The 23625-nt window shown below is 52.6% G+C and overlaps 2 protein-coding genes across 2 annotated transcripts in view; both read right to left on the bottom strand.

Annotated features, from left to right (window-relative positions):
• Window positions 1–7589, bottom strand: part of GRIN2A (glutamate receptor, ionotropic, N-methyl D-aspartate 2A) — a 319112-nt gene extending 311523 nt beyond the window's left edge. Inside the window, exons 1-3 of the mRNA XM_004692131.1 lie at window positions 7491–7589; window positions 6739–6929; window positions 4841–5272 (exon numbers count right to left, since the gene is read on the bottom strand). Coding sequence (XP_004692188.1) covers window positions 4841–5254 — 414 coding nt within the window. The 5' untranslated portion in view covers window positions 5255–5272; window positions 6739–6929; window positions 7491–7589. The remainder of the gene's footprint in view (window positions 1–4840; window positions 5273–6738; window positions 6930–7490) is intronic.
• The window catches only part of LOC105854264 (uncharacterized protein C11orf96 homolog), a 109314-nt gene continuing 92095 nt past the window's right edge, over window positions 6407–23625 (bottom strand). The window contains exons 5-6 of the mRNA XM_012731658.1: window positions 6739–6929; window positions 6407–6557 (exon numbers count right to left, since the gene is read on the bottom strand). Coding sequence (XP_012587112.1) covers window positions 6407–6557; window positions 6739–6929 — 342 coding nt within the window. The remainder of the gene's footprint in view (window positions 6558–6738; window positions 6930–23625) is intronic.

The following is a 23625-nucleotide window of genomic DNA, read 5'->3' as shown; positions in this document are numbered from 1 at the left end:
AGAATCAGAGGAAACACACTCGGTGACCTCCCTCCTCTGCTCCTAAGACAGAATTCATGGATACAGTTTCATGTATTATTTGAACAAGGGAATCGCCGTCTTAAAAAAGAGACTCCCGACAAAGATCTGAATTTATAGCATGAGACTGTGATTTCAGGCGGGTGAGCACCTGCATGAGACTCAGGGGCTGCGGTCCCAACAGCCCCTGTGGGTCGGGCCACCACGTTTGTGGTGACCCGGCTGAAGCATCGGCCCCACCCACCCAGCGGCCCAGGTGAGAAGGACGCCCGGACCTCGATGAGCCCGGGCCCACGCCTCCACCACACGGAGTGCAGGGCAAGGGGAAAGCTCGGAGCTGAGCTTTGTCCACATGACCTCTGGCTATGATAGAGGACAGAAGAAAGGAAGGCCACAAACCAAAATGAGAATGTGTAAGGGCATCCCACCAGCAGACTCAACACCTGGAAGAATCCAAACCTGAAGAAACAAAAATGTCAGACAACCAGAGAGGAGTCCAGAACACGTGACTTGTAAATCCTGAGAGGCGGAGGAGGGATTGACATCCACACAGTGAGAGAAGCTTTTCATCAAGGGCCCTCCCTGGTGGCGCAAGGGGTTAAAGCACAGCACTGTGCATCGCTAGCTCAATCTCTGGCCAGGGAGTGACCCACAGGGCACTGCAAATCTCTCCTGTCTCCCCGCTGCTCCCCTCTGTAGTGTACTTCAGTCCATCTGCCTGTTCTGCTCCCCACTATGTCCCTGGTAAATCCTCTCACCCCCTGAACCTCTGGCCTGTGCTCCAGTTCTTGTATGCATACATAAATAAATATTTTAAAGAAGGTGATGAAAAGGGACCAACTATTCATCTTGGAAATAAACAGAACCACTGTTGAAATTAAAAACTCAATATATAGGCAAAATAATAAACCAAGTTCACATGAAAACAGGGAAGGTTTTTTGGTTTTTTTTTTTTTTAAGTTAAGGTACAGGAAGAATTAATTTAGAAACTAAGTATATGTACATAGTTGACAAACTATACACGTGCACATATGCATGTATAATAAAAAAGCCCCAAAGGAAAGGAAGGAAAGGATAGAGAGACTATCCAAGAGAAAACGGCCGTAACATTTTTCAGGGCCAAAGAACACCGTGACTCTTCTAAGACTTGCAGCAAAGTCATACACAAGCAGAGTCCTGAACCCAAACCTGACCGCCAGAGCTTCCAAGGTAGGCCACAGAGCCGACACTGCTCAATCCTGGTGTCAGATTTAAAGGGAGATTTCCACTTTTTCTATAAGCTTTAATGTACGTTCTAAGTGCTCTTCAATGAAAAAGACACCATTTATGAGCTGTGGAGGATGAGTATTTGATATCGCAAATGCACACAAACATGTAAACATGCCTTAAAAACCCTGACCTCCGGGCCCTCTCTGGTGGCGCAGCGGGTTAAAGCGCAGCACTAAGAAGCTGAAACCACCTCAGCACGAGTTCGATCCCAGCCTGCCCCGAGGGACCACATGGAGCGGCAGACCTCTCCACCCACTGCTCCCCTCAGCAGCGTACTTCATCCATCTGCCTGTTCTGCTCCCCGCTCTGTCTCTGGTGAAGGCTCACACAGCCCTGCACCTCTGGCCTGTACCCCAGTTCTGTATGCATAAATACATAAATCTTAAAAACAAAAACAAAAACCCTGACCTCCAGGAGCTTCCACTCTAGTAAAGGAGCTGAGTTATGCATAGAATTGGCACAGACAGCTCTCAGGCTTATCTTTCCCTCCAAGGAGCAGGGAAGAGAAGGGAGGGGAGGAGGGAACCAGGCAGAACTGAAAGTCTGCAGATGCAGAGTTTATGGGTGTCTGTTCCCGCGGTGGCAGGTATTTCATTTGGATGGGATCAAAATGACCAAACCAAGGTGGGAACTTTACCTACATCAAGCATTGCTTCCAGCTCGAAATTAATTACACTGCAGGACCACCCACTGATAGAAGCAAAAATTAGCATCTCCATTGTAAATTAAATTAACACCACAAAAATCTGTCACTTAACGGATTTCAATTGTTATGAGGCTTTCTTCTTTTTTCCTAAGGCCTTAAGTAGACTGGGGAAAGGTAAAGCTGAGGGGTGTGTGTGTTAGTTTAACTGATAATCACATTAACTACTATGCTTCTGAGGAGGACCAAACTATCAGCCTCCACCAAATGAACATCTTAGGGGAGAGGGGGAGCCAGGTTATTTTGGTTATTTTCAGAGATTTGGACCCTGGGGCTGGAACACCACCTACACCCCCACTAGGCAAGGCGGAGTCTCCGACAGAACAGCTGGGACAGCGCCTTTAGAGCCAAACAAACTGTACTGAGAGTTCAGTTCCTAGGGAGCAGGAGCAGCGAGGTGCGCTCCTGGGGCGAGGAAGCTGCCTGCACCTCAGAGGATGGTTTGCTTTTGCTGACACACCCAGGTTTCCCAAAGTACCACCCCTGAGCCCAGCGCCTCTCAGTATCACCTGTACCCCCCGACACACACACACACACACACACACCCGGGGTCCAGTAGGGCCCCAACCCAAAGGCCATTGTCTCCTATGCCATCAAGGCCAACTGGTGAGCCCCACGTCACGACTGTTGTCCCCCGCTTCCTCTCCTCGCCATCCCCTCTCAAGTCTCTCCCGAGTCCTGCCTTCTACGAAAAGGTTCTTCTCCTCATCTTCCTCTGAGCTGGCTCCGTTTTCCTTCCTTACTCTTAGTGGGGTCACACTTTGGTCCAATCCCCATGAGGAAGTTTCCCTCTGTAGGACAAGAGAATGCTTCGACCCAGTGCCCCCCAACTCCTCAAAACTCCCTTTCTAACATGCCTGCCACGGAGCTGCGGCTGCTGGCTGAGTTGGTCTCTGTCTGGCATCGCTAGTGGGCAGGGCCCTGCAAATCAAGGGGGTGTTCCACACCAGCCCACCTGACCTTGCTGCCCCTCGACCGACGGGCAGCAGGAGGGTCGGTCAGGCCAGGTGTGAGCCACACACCTGCCAGCTCAGCCTAGAGGAGGGACCTAGTCACACCTGCCAGTCTGACCCTCCCCCACCTCCTGCTGGGCCCCTTGTCATTCCAGAAACTTCATTTGCAGTATAGCTACTTTTTTATGTGTGTTGCATCTTTAGTCAAAACTTCAAAAGGGTGGAGGGATAGGCAGTAATACACCCCCAAGTCACACCCTAGTCCCCTATGGAAACTGTTCTTCACCTTCTTGACACCTTCCCAGAAGGCTGGTCATGCCTTAGGCACACGTCCATGCCCCACCCCTGAGAAATGACATTCATTCTTGTCCCTCCTAGTGAGAGAATGACACTGTGAAAGGACAGCCTAGATTTGGTGGAAGTGAGTTCACAGCTCGGGCCCGGGACACCCACAAGTTGGCTCCATCACCCACCACGCGGCCTTGGTGGGTGTCAGTCACTCATCTGGAAGTGAAAGGATGCTCCTACAGACGCAAGGCCCTTTCCGGTTCTGAAATGGCTTCGATGTGGGTGGTCTGGCAAAGCTGCTGCCTACTTTCTCCATCCCAGAAAGGAACCCCCCACCCCCACCCCAATGGAGAGGTGGCCAGGAAAATGCTCAACCAGACATGGGAATTCTGCTAGGCTGCAAACCACTTAAAATGAATGTTTAATAAGCTGCCTCCTCGATGGTGAACTTGAACTGAATGTGCTGCTGCCCAGGAGACCTGAGAGAATTAATACGATTCCCAAAGGCGCCGGAGGGAATCGCTGAGGCAGAAGCAGAGGCAGAATCTGATTTGATGGATAGAACGTGCTTGGAGAGCATCAAAAGGAAGACCGGTAACAAATGTCTGGCAGCCCCATTACAATGTCTCCTGCTAAGGTGCGTGCACCCAAGCCTCAGGACTGTGGGCTCAGCACCCAGCTCCCGCTCCTCGCTGTCCTGCCCCGCAATCCTGCTGCGCCCACAACACCAATCTTTCCCGTTTATCTTATTCTTCATGTTGCAGCTCGCTCCTGACCCTCCCCCTTCCCTCCACTTCCTTGCTCTCTGGCCAGGTTCTCAAACCTCTCCCTCAAATCTGCAAGTCTCTCTCCTGCCTGCAAACCAATGCTCCCAGCTGCTCCACAGAAAGACCCTCCAGCACACCAAAGTCAAGAGATGCCGGCACTCCCTCCTACTGACACTAATTTCTGCCCCAATCCTTTCACTGGGAATCCCAATCCTTTCCTTTCTCCATCAGAGGGCCTTGGAGCACCTGTCAGCTATCAGCCCCTGCCCTCCCCACCTCCCCGCCCCCAGCAGGCAGCAAAATGCCAGCCGGTGCTACCCTGGCTTGAGTAGAGAGAAGGGGGGCTCTCTCCTGCACAGTCCAGCCCAGGCTCCTCAAACTTCACACTCCTGTTCCCCTAACGGCGCAGTCTGGAAGCAAAACATTTCTTGGCTCTTTTGTGCTTTACCTAACTCTTAACATACCCATAATTCATATTTTTAAGATAGTTTCAGCTGCTCATCACAAGAGGGGGAAAAGACATTTTCTCCAAACAGCCAGGTCAAACGACCATGATGGGGGTGAGAACCACCCTCGCTCAGGTGCGTGCAGGCCCCAGAGTCCCATAGGAAGTCTCAGCTCCCACCAACCTGTCACACTTCTGTGTTTCCCCAGTTTTTCTTTGCACAGCCAGGTGCCCCCAAGTACGCCACTTTCGAACCAAGACAAAAGACATTTCTGTTCATTTCAGGATTAGAGAGGCAGATCCTGGTCCTCACCAGAATCAGGGGACAGGCCCCCTTCTCAGGTCTAGACGGATGAGGAAACAGCGCCAGAGCCCCAGCCGCCCAGCCAGGCCTTACCTTGTCAGCCATGATCATAGATGCGCCCCCGTGAATGCCCAGGATGGGGATGAAAGTCTGTGAGGAGATAAAATCCAGCATCTGGGCCACGGCCTCCTGGTCAGTGTCATCTCCAAACACCAGGCCGTGGATGCGCGCCCCGGACATGAGGTCGCACACGTGCGTGATGAGGCTCTTGGGGTCCGTGCGGTTCATCAGCAGCGCTACCACGTTCACGTCCAGGGGCAGCCCCGCCCCCTGCTCCGGACCCCACAGGTTTCGCAGTTCACGCTCTGTCACGTCGTGGCTGTGACCCAGCAGCACCGCGATGTTCAGCGCCGGGGGACCCTTCTCCGCCGCCGCACCCTGCGCCGGACCGCGCCAGACCAGAAGGGCCGGCAGCACCAGCAAGGTCCAATAGCCCAGTCTGCCCATAGTCGCCACTTACGGTCCCTGCAAGGTGGAGAGGGAGAGTCAAGGCCGTCTTGAGCCAGAGTTCCAGAGGACAGGGGTGACCTGCCCAGCCCCTTGCTCCTGGGGCCGGGTCAGAGTCCGTCCCCAGCGCGAATTGCCAGAATCACTGGCTCCTTTCCCACCCCCACGCCATCCACATCTCTCCACCTATCTCCAACTCCACCCACAACTCCACACCCAGCGCATTCTGCACCTCTGTCCCCAAGTCCATTTTCCCATCCTGACTCCTCACTTCCTGTCTTCTCCATCCTCTTCTCCACTCCCGACTCTGCCCTTGTCTCACATGGAATCCCCAGGCAGACCCCAAGCTAGCTCCGGACCACCGCCCCCCCCCTTAGACCTCAGGCGCAGGAGCGAAGCCCCCACCCAGGGCGGGCTAGGGCGGCTGAGTTACCGGCCCCGCCCCTTGCTCACGTGTTGGGAACTCAAGACTGGCCCTGGGAGCAGAGGCAGCTCCCGGACTCCGCAGACCCGACCCAGCACACAGCTGTTGACTGACCCCGCCCCTCCAAGCCCCCGGGGTGCAGCACGGACCTGACAGGACCTGGCTTCCACTGCAGACCCTGCTCCTCCTCTGCGGAGTAAACCCCAGACGTGTGGAAGTGAGGGCTCCCTTTTATGTGTCCCGGACTTCAAGGTACCCACGGGGATGTAGGGCCGCCCCCACCTCGGGCAGTGGGGCCTTGAAGCAGTTTCCACTCAACTGCTTGAGAACCCCCCCCACCACCCGCCCCCTACAGAGCCGCGTGCACACGCATATGAGCGCGCACACAGACACACACACACACACACACACACACACACACCCTCTCTCACGCGTGCCGTGTGCAATGCAGAATTCCGGAGAGGAGGCGCGTCCTCCCGAGCGGGCCAGAGCGTGGGAGCTGGCGGAGAACGTGCGTGGGGAGTGGGGAAGGAGTAGGCTCTTAAGAAGCTCTCCCACAGACGTGAACTGTACAGCCCCTCCCCAGGCCTTCCACTCCGGGTCCCGTTGCCAAGTCTTAGGTGCACGTGGGCGGTGGGCTGCACACCTCACAGGCACCAGCGCAATTCTGCGCACAATCGCAGGCCGCCCAAGCAGTGCCCACGGCCATCCCGAGTCCACATACGTTCTCAGGTGGTGAACGCACACGCTCCAGGGGCAAAGCCACGCCTGCCGGTAAAACCAGCGCTGTCGTGCACGCGTGCACAAGCGCGCGCCCCTTCTGCCCGGCACTGCTGGAGCCTGGGGAAGTTGGGGCTAACTCGCACCGGCCTAGGCGCTCTACCGGTGAGCAGGGCGCAGCGCGGAACCGCAGCGCCCCCTGGTGCTCCTTTAGCGCCTCGCTACTGGTGCTCCCTCTCCCGCTTTCTCCCTCTCATCCCTGATTCTTCTCCCGCTCTCCCTCTGATGAAGTCTTCCTCTACCCGGACCCGCCGAGCCCAGGTCTCCCGCTGGGACGTACCTGTAGCCAGAGAAGGTCGAGGATGCAGTGGGGCGCGCTGCGCGCACTAGCATCTCGGCCGCCTCAGCAGCCACCGGGTTTAGCGGGTTCCCGCATGCTGCGGCCCCCGCGCGCTCCCCTGGCTGTCCCGCGCTGTCCGCATAGCCCCCACGGGGGGCGGCTATCCCAGCCGGAGGCTCTGCAGCAGGGCTCTACCAGGACGGAGAAGAAAAAGAGAGACAGGGTCAACCCACGGGCGAGTGGCGAAGGGGACCAGGGCCCTTCTGTGCGCACAGGGGGCTCAACCTGAAAGGGGAAACCGAAGCTTCGTGGCCGAGATGCCCACAGTGCAGATTCCCAGACCCCCTGGCCCATGTGGAGAGCTCTGTTCTGGGGCGCACAGGCGAACGGGAGCCCCAGATTGGCCACCCACGAGAAGCTCACTGGGCACCTCCACACTCACCCCCTACCACCTCCCCGGCGCCGGCTGCTGGGAGTTGTGTGGCCAGGAGCTGCTAAGAGAGGGGGGCGGGGGAGGGGGAGTGGAGAGGAGGGGATGGGGGGAAGGGGGGGGGATGGCTGAGTTTGAGATGAGCCGGCAGGAGGAGAGGGGGAGGGAAGGACTCGTCTCCCGCGGTCCGGGTCCCCAGGGAGATGCGATCATTCCCATGCAACGACCCTCTTGCGGTCCTGCCTCCCCCTCCTATCCAGGCCTCCCGCCGTCCTCTTCCCAGAGGGGCAGTCCAGGCCCCGCGTCCCGCACCAGCACTCACCGCAGCCTCTCTCCACATAGTTCTCAGCAGTGGCCGCTCCTGGTCATCTCCAGGGCTGATGGCTGCGGCCACGACTCTCAGCGCTCACCGGGCCCCATGCTCGGGTTAAACCCTGGGCGCCTCCCTCCCAGAGAAAGAGCTCGGCTTCCAGCCCCACTCCGGACAGCTGCCCAATCTTCTGAGCGCGCCCGCGAGCCCTCTCCGCAGCCCAGGCTCCGGGCTGGTGTGTGTGAGGGCGAGTGAGTGTATGAGGAGTGTGGGGACGCGCGCGCGCGTGTGGCCGGGGATCCCCGCGGTCCCCGGCCGAGAAAAGCGCGGGCGGGGGTTAGGCAGCTCCCTCAGGGCCCTTGGCTGCGGGGCCAGCTCGGCGCTGGGCGTTCAGCTCCCCACTTCCCAGCGCGAGTCTGGAGAGCGCCTGGCCACCCCGGTTTCCCAGCTCTGGCAAAGCCGATTCCCGGGGCTTGCTTCTGCTGCGGTCGCCTCGGAGGAAGAGGAGGAGGAAGGCAGGGGCGCCCCCACGCCAACTTAGGGACTTGTTCTCAGCCGACGAGACGCAGCAGCAGCCCCCGCGAAAGCCGGGGAGGTTCGGAGCTCCGGCGTACGAAACGTCTCCCGCCCGCAGCCGTCCTCCCCCGAGGCGGGCCGCGGCAGACCCCGCAGTCCTTCGGCGGTGGCGCGGAGCGCGGCCACCGCTCCCAAAGCGCACGGCGACGACAAGGCCAGACTAGGTGGCTTGCTGGCGGCGGGGGCGCCTGCGGCGGTGTGCGCCGCTGTCCGTGGTGCTGAAACCACGCTCACCGCCCGCTCCAGAGCGTCTGGTGCGGCTGAAGAATCAATTATTCAGATCTCCGCTACCGCTTCCTCCTCCCCCAGTGCCTTGCGCTGGGTACAGCAATCTCCCCTCCACGCACAGGCGCGCCAACACACACACACACACATGCATACACACACAGAATCTGCTCCAATGCTTCTCTCTGTGCCTTGCCACCCCCACATGGGAACCCACTCCTCTGATCTCAGGGAGCCAGAATTCCAAAACTGAAGACGTCTCTATATGCGCTCTTGCTTCCTTCTTGTTTTCTAAGTTATACTAAACAAAAGTCGCCCTGAGGTTGACACTTCTAAGCTACCAGCAGGGGTGAGCCAGAGAGCATGGGACTGCCTCAGTGTGGGGGGCCTGGCTGTCTTGATTCTGGCAACTGGGTGTGAAAAGCATAGTCAAGTGACCTTTAACCATTTATATTTGACCATGTCTCTCCTTCCACTGCCCATCTCTGCCTTTCTCCGCTAAGGCCTTAGAAGGGAAAAGGCCTTACATTTTAGTAAGTTTCGCAACCACTATTCTAACCCTGCATCCTCCACTTCCCAGCCTAGTGGCACCTTTAGGCTGGTTATTTATCTCCCTTGATTGATCACTAATCTTGAAATATTGGAGAAGAAAAAAATTATCTATTTGTCAGAATTTGGAATAACTGGTAAAAGAGCGAACAAGACCCAGAACATAGTAGCTGTTCAATAAACACAAGGCCCATTCAAGATGGCCTTTCCAGAAACACAAATGTAGCTACTGAAATAGAGGTGGTAATGGGACATAATTCTGAAAACTTACAGATTTATTATTAAGCTGGCTACTGCATGCTGAGTTCTCTGGATTTTATTAATCCAAAAGTCAGAAAGCATGGGAGAAATTCCAGGAGGCAGAGGAAAATGGAGCATTGTGTGATATATAACATAGAGAACAGGGAAGCATTTCATTTCCTGAGACCATAACTGGATTGAGCTGCAATTCAGCCTTTCCTTTGTGCACAGATGATCATTTCTTAGGACTCTGGCATAGGTGCAAGACTCTAATTTGGGGAGTTAGGCTGTTTTGTTTAAACAAGGTATAAATTACATACAATAAAGTACACATCTCTTAAGGGTTCAATTTGCTGTAACATTCTATGAGCCTTTGTAGAATATTTTCATCACCCCCTGGACATTCCTAGTACTCTTTTGTTGCTACTCCTGTTCCTCCCACATCAGAAGAAGACACTGTTTTATTTTATTTTAATTTTTTAAGATTTATTTATTCATACGGAACTGGGGTACAAGCCAGAGGTGCAGGGGCGGTAAGAGGAAACGCCGGAGACAGAGTTGAGAGCAGAACAAGCAGATTGACAAAGTCCACTGCTGAGGGGAGCAGTGAGCAGATTAGGAGAGGTCTGCCGTGCCCTGTGGGTCACCTACGGGCCTGGGATTGAACTTGCACTGAAGCAGCTGAGGCTAGCTTACAGTGCTGCGTCCTAACCCATTGTGCCACCAGGGAGGTCCCTGTTTTTAATTTTAACACCATATAATAGCTCTGCTTATTTTCAAACTTCATATGAATGGAAATCTGCATTTACAATCTAATTCTATATTATTAATTGACTGACTTTTTTTCATTTAATCTAAGGTCTAAAGGATTCATCTGAGTTGCAGTCCAGGACACAAGTTGTTCCCACCACCACCACCCCCCCTTTGGATGGCTGAGTAGCTTTCAGTTTTACAAATAAACCACACATTGGTTAACAAGTTTCCTGTGAATTGTTTCTACAGAGTTTTTTAATTACAGATTCCTGAGCCCTCCCTGGTAGTGCAACACCATGAAGCTATCTGTACCATGAGTTTGATCCCCAGCCAGGGAGGCGACCCACAAGACACAGCAGACCTCTCCTGTTCCACCTGCTCACTGCTCCCCTCAGCAGTGTCATCCATCAATCAGCCTGTTCTGCTCCCTGCTCTGTCTCTGGTGAATCCTCTCACCGCCCCTGCACCTCTGGCCTATACCCCAGTTCTTGCCTGCATAAATAAACAAACCTTTTTTTAAAAAAATTAGAAAACACAAATGCCTGTACCCACTTTCGATCTCGTCCTGGGGTAGGGCCATGTATACTCTGATGATGTCCCTGGTTAACAACCACTGCTGACCCTGAACTAGTCTTTGATGAAAACTACTCCAATAGAGAGCTTGAAGTCATCCGTGACCAGATTTGCAGAAAGATAGATCAAACAGGTGTGGCCTCTTTTGGATCGTAAAAAAAAAAAAAAAAAAAAAGCCAGGCCTTCATTTGAAATAGTCTGAAGACAGACACAGGCAGCTGGAGTTGCCCCAGGCTGGACATCTCTCCAGTGTGAAGAACCACTTAGGGTCAGATACTGAAAGCCCCACCATACATGTGGAGACTGTGCCAGTGTGTATGTGATCATGGCAAATGCACTCCCTGCTGGGCTGCAAAACTAAACTCAGCGCACAGCTTAGGATGCTTGCTGAGTCAAATTTGCTGCTCCAGACTTTCAGATGGAAAACCTCCCAGCAGCTCTGCCAACAAAATTATGTCCCCCCAAATCCCTAGTCAACAGTGTTTTGCTGTGCATTTTGCTACTTGGTTTTTGTCACAATAGCATCATAAAAGTAACTGAAATCAACTAACCTGGTCTTAAGATACAAATGTTTTCACCCTTTTTCAATTTATTTATCTTCAAATGTTCTATGAAATAGGTGACCCCCGTGGTTGTCACTTGCTTTGAGCCACTTAAACTCTGTGTTCAGCGTCTGTAGGAAAAAGCTAAACAAGTCTATCACTGACTATGCTTCTCTTCATATATTCTCAAAGAAACCTGGTGAAGAATCGCAGCATTTTGAAGCTGAAAGACGTGTCTAGAATATCCCATATAGTGAGTTTTCTGTTTTTAAGTAAGTGTGGGGGACTGCCTACTTGAGACTCTTTAAGGTAAATTATTCTTTTAGTACTGCAGTTTAAAAAAAAAAAAACACAAAAAAAACCTGTTTTTAAAATCCAGCAATTTTCCAGATGAAACTTGTGACAGAAATTTATTTTATTCCACAAAATAACTGCTACCATCCTATGACTATAATGTCGGTGAATGCTTTTGAGGTCTCTGACCTGACCCATGAGGAAGATGAGACCCAATGAGGACTAATCAACTTCAATCAACACAAGAGGCAAAATTTGAAGGATGATCCAGGACGTTTGCTTTGAGGTTTTTCTGTATAAAATAAAGTGTGCTTGTGTTTCACAAGATTACTGGGATTTTCAAGCAGTGTGACAGAATGATGAGAGAGAAGGCCAGAACAAAGCAATTTAGGGTGGATGAGTAACATGAACACCAGGCCGGCCACTGCCTTATCACCGAGGATCTACCTTCATCATCCCTCCAAATTCCACCTGAGAGGTTCCAACTCCTGGGCATGGCCTCCAGAGCATTCTTGACCTTGACTTTACATAGGGGTAAATAAACAGTATGCACATGTCCTGTGCCAAGGCAGATATCACAAATCAACTCTTTAACAACTTTTCTGAGAGGTTAGCCATGAACTCACAGCCTTCCTCAGGACTATGCAACTGGCCGCCACATTGACATGGGCGCCAGTTGGCTGTTCCTGACCTGGCCAGTTCTCGTAGCTCCCTGACTTTAGCCCAGTCTGGCTCTGATCACCAATACTTCCTTTACTTTCTCTCAGAGCCTAATCTCCTGTGCTACCTCATGGCCATACGGATTTTCTTGGCTTTAGACCTCAGTTTCCCAGGATGCTTTCAAAGCTGCCTTCCACATTTGATGTTCTATGATTCAGTGGCTCTTCTTGAAGGTCTTGTCCCCAGGATCCACCAAGAGGCTACTTATTCTTCCATAAAATGTTATCCAAAGGTACAAATTCCTCCCTGCTCCCATGACTCATTCAGATAGTCTAAGGGCAAGAACTTTCTGAACAAATCCACTGCCAGACTTGAGAGTGACTGTGAAGACGGCAACCAAATATTTCTTTCCTCACTGATCTTTCCCTGGTGCAACCCAATGTCCTCCTTTACACAAGACAGTAGCCTGGGGGTGCCAAGCCATCGTGGAAAAAAAGGCCCTCCCTGGTGGCTCAAGGGGTTAAAGCACAGCACTACAAAGCTATCTGTAGCCACTGAGGCACGAGTTCAATCCCCAGCCAGGGAGATGACCCACAGGGCACAGCAGCCCTCTCCTGACCTGCCCGCTGCTCCCCTCAGCAGTGTATTTCAGTTGATCTGCCTGTTCTGCTCCCTACTCTGTCTCTGGTGAATCCTCTCACCCCCTGCACCTCTGACCTGTGCCCCAGTTCCTATATGCATAAATAAGAAAATCTTAACAAAAAAAATAAAGAAGTCCAGGAAAAGGCATCAACCACTCCAGGCCTCGGTTTCTTTATCAATAAACTGGGAGTAAAACCATCCTGCCTCCCTGGCAGGATGGCTATAGTGAAGGCTGCGTAAGGATGAGTCTCACAGCAGTTCCCTCCAAGAGCAGGAAGGCTTCCGCACCCAGTCCCCATGTGGGGACTCCCCATCTCTCTGTTCACAAACCTGGAAACTCTCTGAGCCCCCCTGGGAGTATAGGGCTTCGTGACACGGGCATGATATGTCCAAGCACAGCCACAGGGGATCAGACTCAACTTCAGCCCTCCCCACTCCCCAGAGGTCCTAAGATAATACTGGGTGCTCCATTCCTCCAACCATAGGGTTGCTCCACTGGCAACAGCCCCCCACTGAGATGCTTCTCAAATGCACCTCACTGGCAGACACTGTTGCACCCTCAGCCTTTGGGAAATGCCAGGGGTTTTAGGTGCAGTGTGTCAGAAGTGGGCAAATCCAACACACTCCCCAGTAAGGACCTGAGAACTCTGGCTTAGTTGGGAGGGGACCCAGGAAGCGGCGAGACTGCAAGCCAACAAAGGTGTGTTAACGGGAGAGTGGCCACGGGGGACAGACAGCAAGACCCCAAACACCTGAAGACCAGCTGGGAGACTAGAATACAGCTCAGAATTAGCCCACTCCGTGTCCGGCAATCCGGGGGCTTTATCCACCCCTTCTTCCTTACTGGTTGAGGGGCATCCTCAGCCTTCCAGCCTGCTCTGTGCACAAAGTGCAAGCGCGTCACTTCCTACACGTGACCTTGTAAAGCCAGCCAGCCAAGGAGATGGGAGTAGGGCACTGACGTGCCACAAAACACTCAGAGACCCCTGAAGCTAGGAGGCACGAGGAAGGTGCTAAAGAACATACAGCCCACAGGCCACGCGTGCTGCCTCGTGCACATTCTGGCTTCACACAGACGCCCCCAGCAACCCTCCTCCCCCCCAGGAATATAGGTGCTGTTTGTTTCCAGTAGAAGTTACCAGATGAAAGTCATGATAACTTGTTCTTTGAGGGGAGACAGTCCCTGGTATCTGCATCAAAACCAGGCAGGTACAAAGGCAGTGGGAGCCCTGTGCCCTCTGGGTCGGGAACTGCAGTTGGGTCAGGCGGGAAAGAAAGTTATCTGGAAGAGCAGCAGATAAGTAACTCAGGCATCAACTGCCCCAGTGGGGCCTGCCTGGCAGTCAAACACTGACTGCCAACAGCACCACCAGCCAGTCGAGCTCGAACATGGACCCACTTATCTGGCTGCAGAATGCACCCTGCAAACCAATGCACTATCTGACTAAGTCACTGATTCGTGGGGCCTCCTGAGAATGGTCCCTTGAAGTCTCCAAGGCTCATTACCCTCCCTTTAAGGTCTAACGAGGTCGGAACTGTAATTCCTAGTGTTCAAATTTACCACAAGCAGCAAGATCCCCTCTGTAAGCCAATTCTCACGCAGAACCCAGATAGCAGAGGTATAAAAGGGGGAGTTGTGATTTCAAATTTAAGAAGTGTAAGAGGCTGGGCGACTGACACTCACCCTTAGATGAACAGTGGTCCAAGCCCTGCAGTGGACAGAAGAAGATAGCACAGACCATGAAGAATAGGGAGCTGAGGGGAAGGACGCATTACTAAGAGACTGAGCAAAGACGAGATACCAGGACTGAGCAAAGGTTAGAAGCCAGACTTTTACAAATTTGTACCTGAACCCTGGCTGCGAAACTTCCCAGCTTTATGACTGAGTAGATACCTTAATCTCTCTATGCCTGTTTCCTCATTTGTAAAATGGGGGTGATGGCAGTACTCACACATGGGGTTCTGTCAGGAGTCAGCTAGGTAAGTTAGGACACTCCAGCACTCAGCACCGTGCCCAGCCAGTCAGCGGTTAACAAATGGCTGTGTGTATTAGCTCCCTATAGGGCCCTTTCAGGCCTAAAGGACAAGAGGTTCCCTGGAGGTTCTGTCCCCCCATGAGGGGCCTCCTCACTGGCTGGCTCTGTGCTCTGGGAGTGGACTCAGGGAGTTAAGTCCACAGGCCAGAGGGGGCGCCAGTGGCCGACCTGGCTCCAGGCTCAGTGCGTCCCAGATGGTGCGCAGGGGAGCTGGCCAGGGACATGTTGGCAGGGCCTCCCTTCCTTGCACAGTTCACCGCGCCACGCAGAGCCCAGGAGCCTCAGGCTGCAGCCTGCTCCGTCATGGAGGCAGGCTGCCCGGCCCGGCTGAGGGAGGCAAGGCGTGGCGAGTCCCAGAGAGCATCTGTGCCTCCAGCCCCCAGGGGAGGCTCCTGTCCAGCCCTGCCAGGCTCCTCTGGCACTGTCCGCTTCTTTGTGGGTGGGGAGGGAGGGGCTTGGTCAGAAGCCAGCCCCGCCGCCTAGGACTTGAGCCTGTGCCTGCCCCGACCCTTTTTCTGAAGCGTTTTCTTAGAAAACAGGGAGCGGGAGCTAACTCCTTCGCTAAGCAAATGAAAAGTCTGTTTCTACTGCTGATAAATGAAAATACTAATATCCGCTTCTTGGGGTTCCTCGGCAGTGAATGATAAACTCCCCAAGGGGTCCAGAGGGTAGACACCCTATAGAGAACGTTCACGACCTCTGCTGTGTCACTCTCACACTCGTCTCGACACCGTGGGGTTCCGACAGTGCACATGCTTGCTTAGCACAGCACCTGCACAGAGCGGCAGGCGCTGTTACTATTATCAACGAGTGTTAGCACTACTGTCAAGGTCGTACAGACAGCCAGGGCTGCGGCGGGGGCTTCTGACTCCTCACTCGGTACTGGCCCCCCACTCTCAGTTGCCGCTCGTCCGACTAAACTTACTGGCTCTGCCCTCCGAGAGTCACCATTCCTAAAAAAGAACTCTATATTACTGGGAACTCACAAAATAAATTGTCGCCAAGTCCAGTGGTCAGGTCCAAATTGCATAAAGAACATTCCTCTCCGTTAGGCCTAGCTACCCAAGGATTCAGGCTTCAGGAGAGGAGCAAATCCTGAAGTTCAACAGCCAGACCCGGGCCAGCAGGCCCCTCTGGCCGAGCCAGCATGCCCGAGCCCTCTCCCACCCCACCCCACCCTCAGTGTCCCGCTCTGTGCCACTGCCGCGCCAGGCATCTGGCCCAGAGCTGCTCTTTAATAAACGGCAGGTGGGATCATTACATGGTCTTGACTGCGGGAGGTATTTACAGGGCTTTCCTTTCCTTTTGGGGGGGCAGGGGGGTGGGCAGTGTCTGGTATGTTGTGTTGTTTTGCTCCTAATGGAAACATGAAGGGTTTTTGTCATCTCTACCCAGGAGCCCAGGGAGTCCTCAGGCCCTGGCAGACTGGGTCTCTCTGATGAAGAGATGGGCCGGGTCAGGAAGGTGTCATGCCTGGGAAGCTCAAGGCTTCCAGCTGGAGTGGCTGCTTTAGCTACTCACCCACCCTGCCTCAACCTGGGAACACACTCCGACAGACACCTCCCATGTGGACACACCCACTTCCCTGCTGCCTCAGCCTTTTATTCACTTTTTAAACCAAAGGTAATATATGTGCATATCAAAAACCAATCAAGCCCTACAGAAGCAATCCGCCTTCTCTCGCCTGTCTCTCCTTCTTCCCTGCCTCTCTCCCTCCCTCTTCCCTGTCCCTGGCTTCCCTCCTTGGAGTAGCCACAATTGTCACCTCCGGATCTATGGAGCCAGTTTTTGAACCCTTGAAACAGGTGGGGCCTCTTTACTTCCTTGACCAACACAGGACCGTGGAGATGTTACTAAAAGACTTCTGAGACGAGACCCAAGGTGCGATATAATCCCAGCCTGTTCTGTGGGAACCCAGCCACCATGCTTGAGGAAGGCCAGGCATCCACAGAGAGCCTGCTCTGGAAAGGAGCCGAGAGCCACAGCGCACAGCCCAAACCTGAGGGGGATGCCCCAACCTGCTTGCGTGGAGAAGAGAAACCTTGAAAGCTCCTCCTGCAGGCCCCTGCTGCACTGGTGAGCAGATACACCACCAGACTGAGCCCTGCCCAGCTGTGGACGCCAGCAAACCTTATCCTGGCTACTAATTCACCAGGAAATTAGTTGCTGTTGTTTTCAGTCATAAAGATTAGTGATGGTGTGTCACACCGCACAGGTAACTGGCACACGGCATCTGTCACCAGGTTCACATCTGGCTCTTGCTCAGGTGATCAGAAGTTGCCACGTTGGGGCAGATGCCCTCTGCCATCTCAAGGTGAACTTGGCAAGCACCTCGGTGCAGACTTTGCCTGTACCAACATCAAAGTCACCGAAGCAGCGAGACTGCAAGAATTCCTTGCTCTACCATGGGGTGGGTGAGCAAAACCCAACATCCTTTGCACACACATTTGTACCAACGCCTTTCCTAAGAATGCCCGGAGCTCTTTTGGGTAAGCAGGACCAATTTTCCACCCATATTTGCAGATGTATTTGTTGCCTAAGCAAGAAGCAGCTTTACAAAATCTTGGGTAAATAACACAAGGTCAAGAACAATACCCCAGGCCAGTAGATACGGGAATTGACAGCTCTGTTGAGAACATGGAGTCTCATTCACAGGCTGAGGGGGCACTGGCTGGAGGAGAGGAGGCCACGCTCAGTAGAGCAGAAGCTGCAGGCAGGGCCAGAGCCGTGGAGAAAGACCACGCAGACCTTCACTTTGAAACCCAGCTCTGACTAGCTGTGTGGCTTTGGACAATGGGCATAACCTTTCTGAGCTTCCTCGCTGGGTCTCATAATGCACGAGAATCACTTCACCTGGAGAAAAACAGGAAACAACAGGAGTTGCTGGTTGTTTGATGTGTCAGTACAGGCTGCCCAGCTAGAAAAGGGGCAGGACAGTGAGGCGGAGGCAGCCCTAGGATGCGAGCTGGGAGACGTGGGTTCTGTTGTTGCTTCTGCTGCCCACCTGCGCCAGGTGGTGCCCCATGCTGGACCTGACTTGTTCAGTGAGGTGGAGGGATGTGGTGAGGCTAACTCCTAGTGCTCTCCAAATTCCCCTTTGGACTGCTGAGTGTCCAGTCGTCAAATATCTCAGACACCCCTTTAGCAGCAGAGGCCAGAAACAATCTCTAAACCACTCAGCAAAAAAGAGGGAGAGAAATGGTTGACTCAGAGAAGTCAAACACGGTCAAACACGGTCACGGTCTGAACAGGCCAGCCCCAGGAATGCCCACAATCAACGGGGGGGGGGGGTGTCTCACTGTCCTCTCTCTTCTCACTTGCTCATTGCCCTCCCCTCTCCTCGTCAAACTATCCTCCTCCAGCCAGGTAGCGTTCCTACTCAGGTTCTCTGTCTCCAGTTTGGATGGAAAGTCAGAGGAATGGGCTTCCCTGGTGGCGTGACGGGTTGAAGCGCAGCACTATGAAGTGATCAGCACCACTGCAGCACGAGTTCCATTCCCGGCCAGGGAGTGACCCGCAGGGCGCAGCAGACCTCTCCTGTCTCCCGCTGCTCCCCTCAGCAGTGTGTTTCAGTCAATCTGCCTGTTCTGCTCGCCACTCTGTCTCTGGTGAATCCTCTCACCCCCCACACCTCTGACCTGTACCCCAGTTCTTATGTGCTTAAATAAATACATCTTTAAAAAAAAAAAAAAGTCAGAGGAATGGATGCCCACCCTCCCATCCCCTCTCCATGTCCCAGCCTGGGTCAGCATCCCACTCCTTGAACCATCAACCATGTCTTTGTGAGGGTTCATGCAATACAAGGCAGCTCTGCCGGGAACCCCACACTGCTGCCTACCTAGGCAGCTTGCACCCCGAATTCCCTGAGTCCTGCAGAATACCAGCAGGGAGATCTTCTTTTCAACATGCTCCCACTATGTACCCTCACAGGATTTCAGCAACAAGCCCACCACGGAACGGAGGTGACTCGCGCTCAGGGAGGTGGGTGCCGTGGCTGAAGACGCACAGGCTGACCGTGCCCGTGGCCTTCCATGGGAGCAGAGAGCCCACACCGGACCCTTCTTCCAGAGTCCTACCCAGAGCCACTGTGAGCTTTGCCTGATCTGTCCAGAATGCTCGGGAATGCAGACCCAAGATTGGAAGGGGTGGTGGAGCCCAGGTGTCCCTTGCCCGGGCAGCTGCAGAGGCTCCCTGGAGGGCTACTTCCTGGCTCTGGTGTCTCCCTGCCTATAAATAGCAGATCCAGAGCTCCCAAGCCCTGCCAAGGAAAAGCACAAGCTTCGTAGGGCCTATCCAACATACTAAGCAAGGAAGGAAAGGAAGCAAAAGGAAGCCCTGAAGGTGCCCAGACAGCTCCAATCTCTCTGACAAAAGAACAGTTAATCAGCACAGATGGCATCACTAGAACCCCTCCCTCATGACTCCTCCCTGGGCATCCAGGGGAGTCTGCTCCCCATTGTTACATGTCATCCCCAAGGGAAAGCAGAGGGCTCCTTCCCTCTGCTTAGTTCGCAGCGCCTTCCCAGCCACGTGGTGGTGTGCCTGCTGCCTGGCCCTCACCTTGCCGTCAGCGCCGCTATCACTCAACACCCCATTTTCATCATTTGTATAAAGAGATCAACAGAGAACATGTGTGATTGATGGGCTTACTGTGACAATTAAACAAGATGGAACCAATTAAGTGCTGTGCGCCACGCCGGGCACGAGGGAAGCGTAGTTACTACGGATGCCTGTGCTGCTGGGAACTACGGAGGGGATTATTTTTTCTAAAGATTTATTTATTTGTGCATACAGTACTGGGGTACAGGCCAAAGGTACAGGGACGGTGAGAGGCTTCACCAGAGACAGAGCGGGGAGCAGAACAGGCAGATCAACAAAGCACACTGCTGAGGGGAGCAGCGGGCAGGTCTGCCGCGCCATGTGGGTCAGCTCTTGGGTAGGATCGAACTCATGCTGAAGTGGCTTCAGCTTCTTTGTGCTGTGCTGTAACTAGCTGCGCCACCAGGGAAAGCCCAGAGGGGATTTTAATCACAGTTGTCACATAAGAAAGCGACGCCACCAGACAGAAGCGGGAACCCTCCATGGAATGGCTCACACGTTCTGCTCAACAAGTCAGTATGATGGATAAAAACGCTGGCTGTGTTGTGCTTGGTTTAGAGACTTGAGAGACAAGACAACCCCATGCAATGTGGGTTGGGTCCCAGTTCAACAAACCTACTGGAAAAAAAAAAAATTTGAAGGGCAGTCGGGGAAATCGCATACAGACTATGGGTAGGGTAACATGAACATATTATACCTGTGTGTCGGATGAGATCACTGCATTATGCTGACATATCTTATTGTTTTAGAGCTACATACAGAATTAGGGATAAATTATCTATATCATGAAGTCAGTAACTTTACTTCACTCTAAAGAAAAAAAAAAGATGGTGTAGGGGCCTCCCTGATGGTGCAAGGGGTTAAGCACAGCACTATGAAGCTGCCCACTGTCACTGCAGCACAAGTTCAATCCTCGCCCCGGAGGTGACCCACAGGGCACAGCAGACCTCTCCTGTCTTACCCACTGCTCCCCTCAGCAGCGTACATGAGTAAGTCCACCTGTTCTGCTCCCCACTCCATCACTCCCTGCACTTCTAGCCTGTACCTCATATCTTGTATGAATAAATTAATCTTTAAAAAAAAGATGGTGTAAGTACAGTAAAGTATTAAGAATCATCAAACCTCAGGGAGGGGGACAGACACTCCTAATAGTCTGTCTTTTTTGTGGATATTGGGAAATGTTCATCATAAACCAAACATGCTCATTATGAAAAACTAAAAGCAACAGAAAATATACCAAGGAAAATAAAGTAACTCTACCACCTAGAAAAGTAACCACCTTTGGCTCCGAATCTCCACCCTGGCTTTGCCCACGCTTCAACTCCCGATTGCACCAGGCAGGTGGGAGCCCGTAGCCAGCCTTTCTAAACATTTCAGAGCCTGACCCTGTTTCCTTGTTATTAGAATGCCTTTGCAAACATCATTTTCAATGGCTGTGGAGTGTGCTTCTGAGGGACAAACTGGAAGGCCTTGTGCTCCTTTGCCACAGTCTTATAATTATATTAAAACGATGGGGATGCAGGGGATGAGGGTGAGTGTTCACGGAGCTGACCACACGCCTGGTACATTAAGCAACAGCGTCTCTCTGAACCCTGGCAACCTGCAAAGTCCCAACAATTACATCAACTCCAGTTCACCGAAGCTGAGAGCGACTCAGAGAAGTTACGTGATGTCTTCAGGGGACCCACAGCAAAGGAAGGAGCAGAACCCGGACTCAAACTCGGAGGTGCAGAGGTAAGGTCACGCCTTCCGCTCTCTACTCGCGGGCGGCCGGAAGCCGCCTCGGGTCAGGAGCCCAGCGGGGTCAAGCTCTGGCCTGTGAGGATACACAGCTCTGGGGCTGGAGACGACTGAAATTCATCAGACCAGAGGCCGCAAGAATAGAGATGCCCAGGGGCTGCGTCTACACTGGCTGCGTCCCTTGTGCCACAGTAGACGAGTAAGCCAAATCACAGACTTGTAGCGATAACTCTTCCCGCCCAAAGAAGACAGCATCCCAAGCAGCCAGAGAAAGGGTGGGGGGTGATTTATTATTGATAATTAATGACACCAGAAAACTTTTAATATTCATATTATTTATTCTTAGCCCTGCCTGCCTGCACCAGCATTAACAGTTTGTTGTTAATGAGACTGAGAGCATTTTTAAATCAACTTAATTGACATTTTTATGGTGTTCAGCAGGCTCCAAACAGGATTTTCCACTGGGGAGTTGAAGGAGTGCAAGGTGTAGGGCTGGGGCCCCACGGAGCCCGGCACAAGCAAGATGGCGGAGCATGGCCAGAGGGGGACGCCGCCTCGGGAGCCCCAGCTGGATCCGGGAATTCTAGCCCTCTGCTGGGCCCCGTTCACTGCCCTTCCTGGCCCAGCTCTCTGGTCTCCACCTCACTCTGCAACCATGTGCATAGGAATTTAATTGCTTTGTGCCTCAGTTTCCCCATCTGCAAAATGGAAATAATAATGGTCGCTTCCTGTCAGGGTTATGAAGTTTGGTGTTTAACATAGTGCAAAGCACCAGGAACCGTACCTGGTACTTTGCTACTAGGATTGTTGTTGGTCATAAAGTAATTGTATATGTCCTGCGGTTGAGCTTTATAATGTTTGCCTAGGATTCTGGACTACCTCCTGTACGATTCTGCAAGGAACTTGTGTGCTTCATTTGGGTCACATGTATGCAGCTCAAACGGACACACACCCGTTTCCAGCAGGCTCAACAGCTGACCCGTTACTCGCTGTGAGTTTTCTCCTTTGCCATAGTCACATAGAGGTCCTTTCAATTCCCAGGCCGCAGAGTGACGATGCCAGGAAGCCGTCACTGCCAGCCCACCATGGACATACCACGCCAGGAGGAAATTTACCTTTGTGGTGGGGCCACTGAGCTTTGGAGTCATTTTGTTAATGAAGTAAGAGTAAGCCAAAGGGGCTCCAAAGGGCAGGGGGTCAGTGTCTTCTGGAACTGTGGAGAGACTTGATTATACTTGATTATACTGGAAGCTCAGGACCTAGACTAGGAGAACCAGCACGCCAGGGAGCAGGGGCCAGGTGGGCTGCGTGGCGGAGCGGCCCCCTGTGTGCTCCCACCTGCTCCCTGTCCACTCACAAGCAGACTCGCTGCTAGAAAGGCTTTCTCTGGACAGTCTCAGGACCACAGACCCTTCCATCCCAATGACTGCTATTCGTAGCCCTTCCTCCGGTGCTGAGGTAACCCTAATCAGGATTCATGGGGGGACAGGTCAGGTTGCAGGCACACACCAGGCTCTGGGCCAGCCCCAGGATAAGTTCAAGCGCAGACCATGCTCCTGAGAGACCAGACATTCGCCTGAGGGTGGGGGCTCCCCATCAGCTTCTCTGCATTATTAGCCCAAGTTGCCTTCAGTTAAGAAGTCTAATGGGCTCACCCACAGTCCACCCACTCCACAAAGCTCATCCTTGGCCCTGTGATGTTTGAATTGTCAAATCTTTTTCTGGTTATATGGGGATTAATGCTTTTTTCATAAAGGTGGAATTGTATTTGATGTAATGTTGTATAACCTACCACAATTTATTTGAAAAATTCAAATGTCTGAATTGCTGAGCTTTTGCTACTTAATCCTCTATTTTTGAACAATTTGATTATTCCAACTAATCCTGAGTGTTCCCAGCACTCTCCTACTACAACCATTTGACTGGTAACAGAAGACAAAGAAAACTCTCCCCACAGCCCCCATTCTTAAAGGCAGATAAAATATGAACGGCTACCCATTAATAAGGCTTCGAGTGCTTACAACATGTCAGGGATTGCTCTAGATTATTACCATGTAGTATCTCATTGAATCCTCAACAAAATCCCAGGCAGGAGGAAGAAAATGATCACCTTTCCCATTTCCAAATGAGGAAACTAAGACCTACATCTCATGTGGAGGCTCAGAACTCTCTGTACATGAGAGCTCTGGCAGCCTGATCCCCCCAGCAGTGACTTTCCGTAGCTGGAAGTTCCAACAGTACACTCCCCCAAATTCCTTGCTGCCTCTGTCCTCCCCACCCCTTCCTAGCTCTAGGAATAACTCGATTAATCGAGAGCAGATATTGGGATACGTGCCACCTCTCCCTTACCTAAAACCATGCAGACATTGCTAATCAATCCTGCTCTTTTTCCTGATGGGCCTAAGCCAATCCTCACAATCTTCCTTAAGACTGTCTCTAAGCAGCAGCTATCAATCAGACAGCGATGACACATGAAGTAAAACTTCTCTACTCTGGATTCTAAGTTTTCCAGAGTCAGAATGGCAGATAACATTCACGCCTTAATGTGAATTTTCAAACAACCATTTGCATGCTTTTAACATGCTTCCCTGTGATGTATATGTGTTTTCACCTTTAATCCTTACTTGGGAGATACTTAGCATACCCATTTCTCAGATGAGGGGAGTAAGGCACAGAGAGCTTAAACCAGGCAGGAAAATTTGCTGGTAAGTGAAGATT

This window comes from Condylura cristata, unplaced genomic scaffold (assembly GCF_000260355.1).
Source record: "Condylura cristata isolate star-nosed mole 26May11 unplaced genomic scaffold, ConCri1.0 scaffold00032, whole genome shotgun sequence".
Lineage (NCBI taxonomy): Eukaryota > Metazoa > Chordata > Mammalia > Eulipotyphla > Talpidae > Condylura > Condylura cristata.
This window is presented reverse-complemented; position numbering and strand designations above follow the sequence as displayed.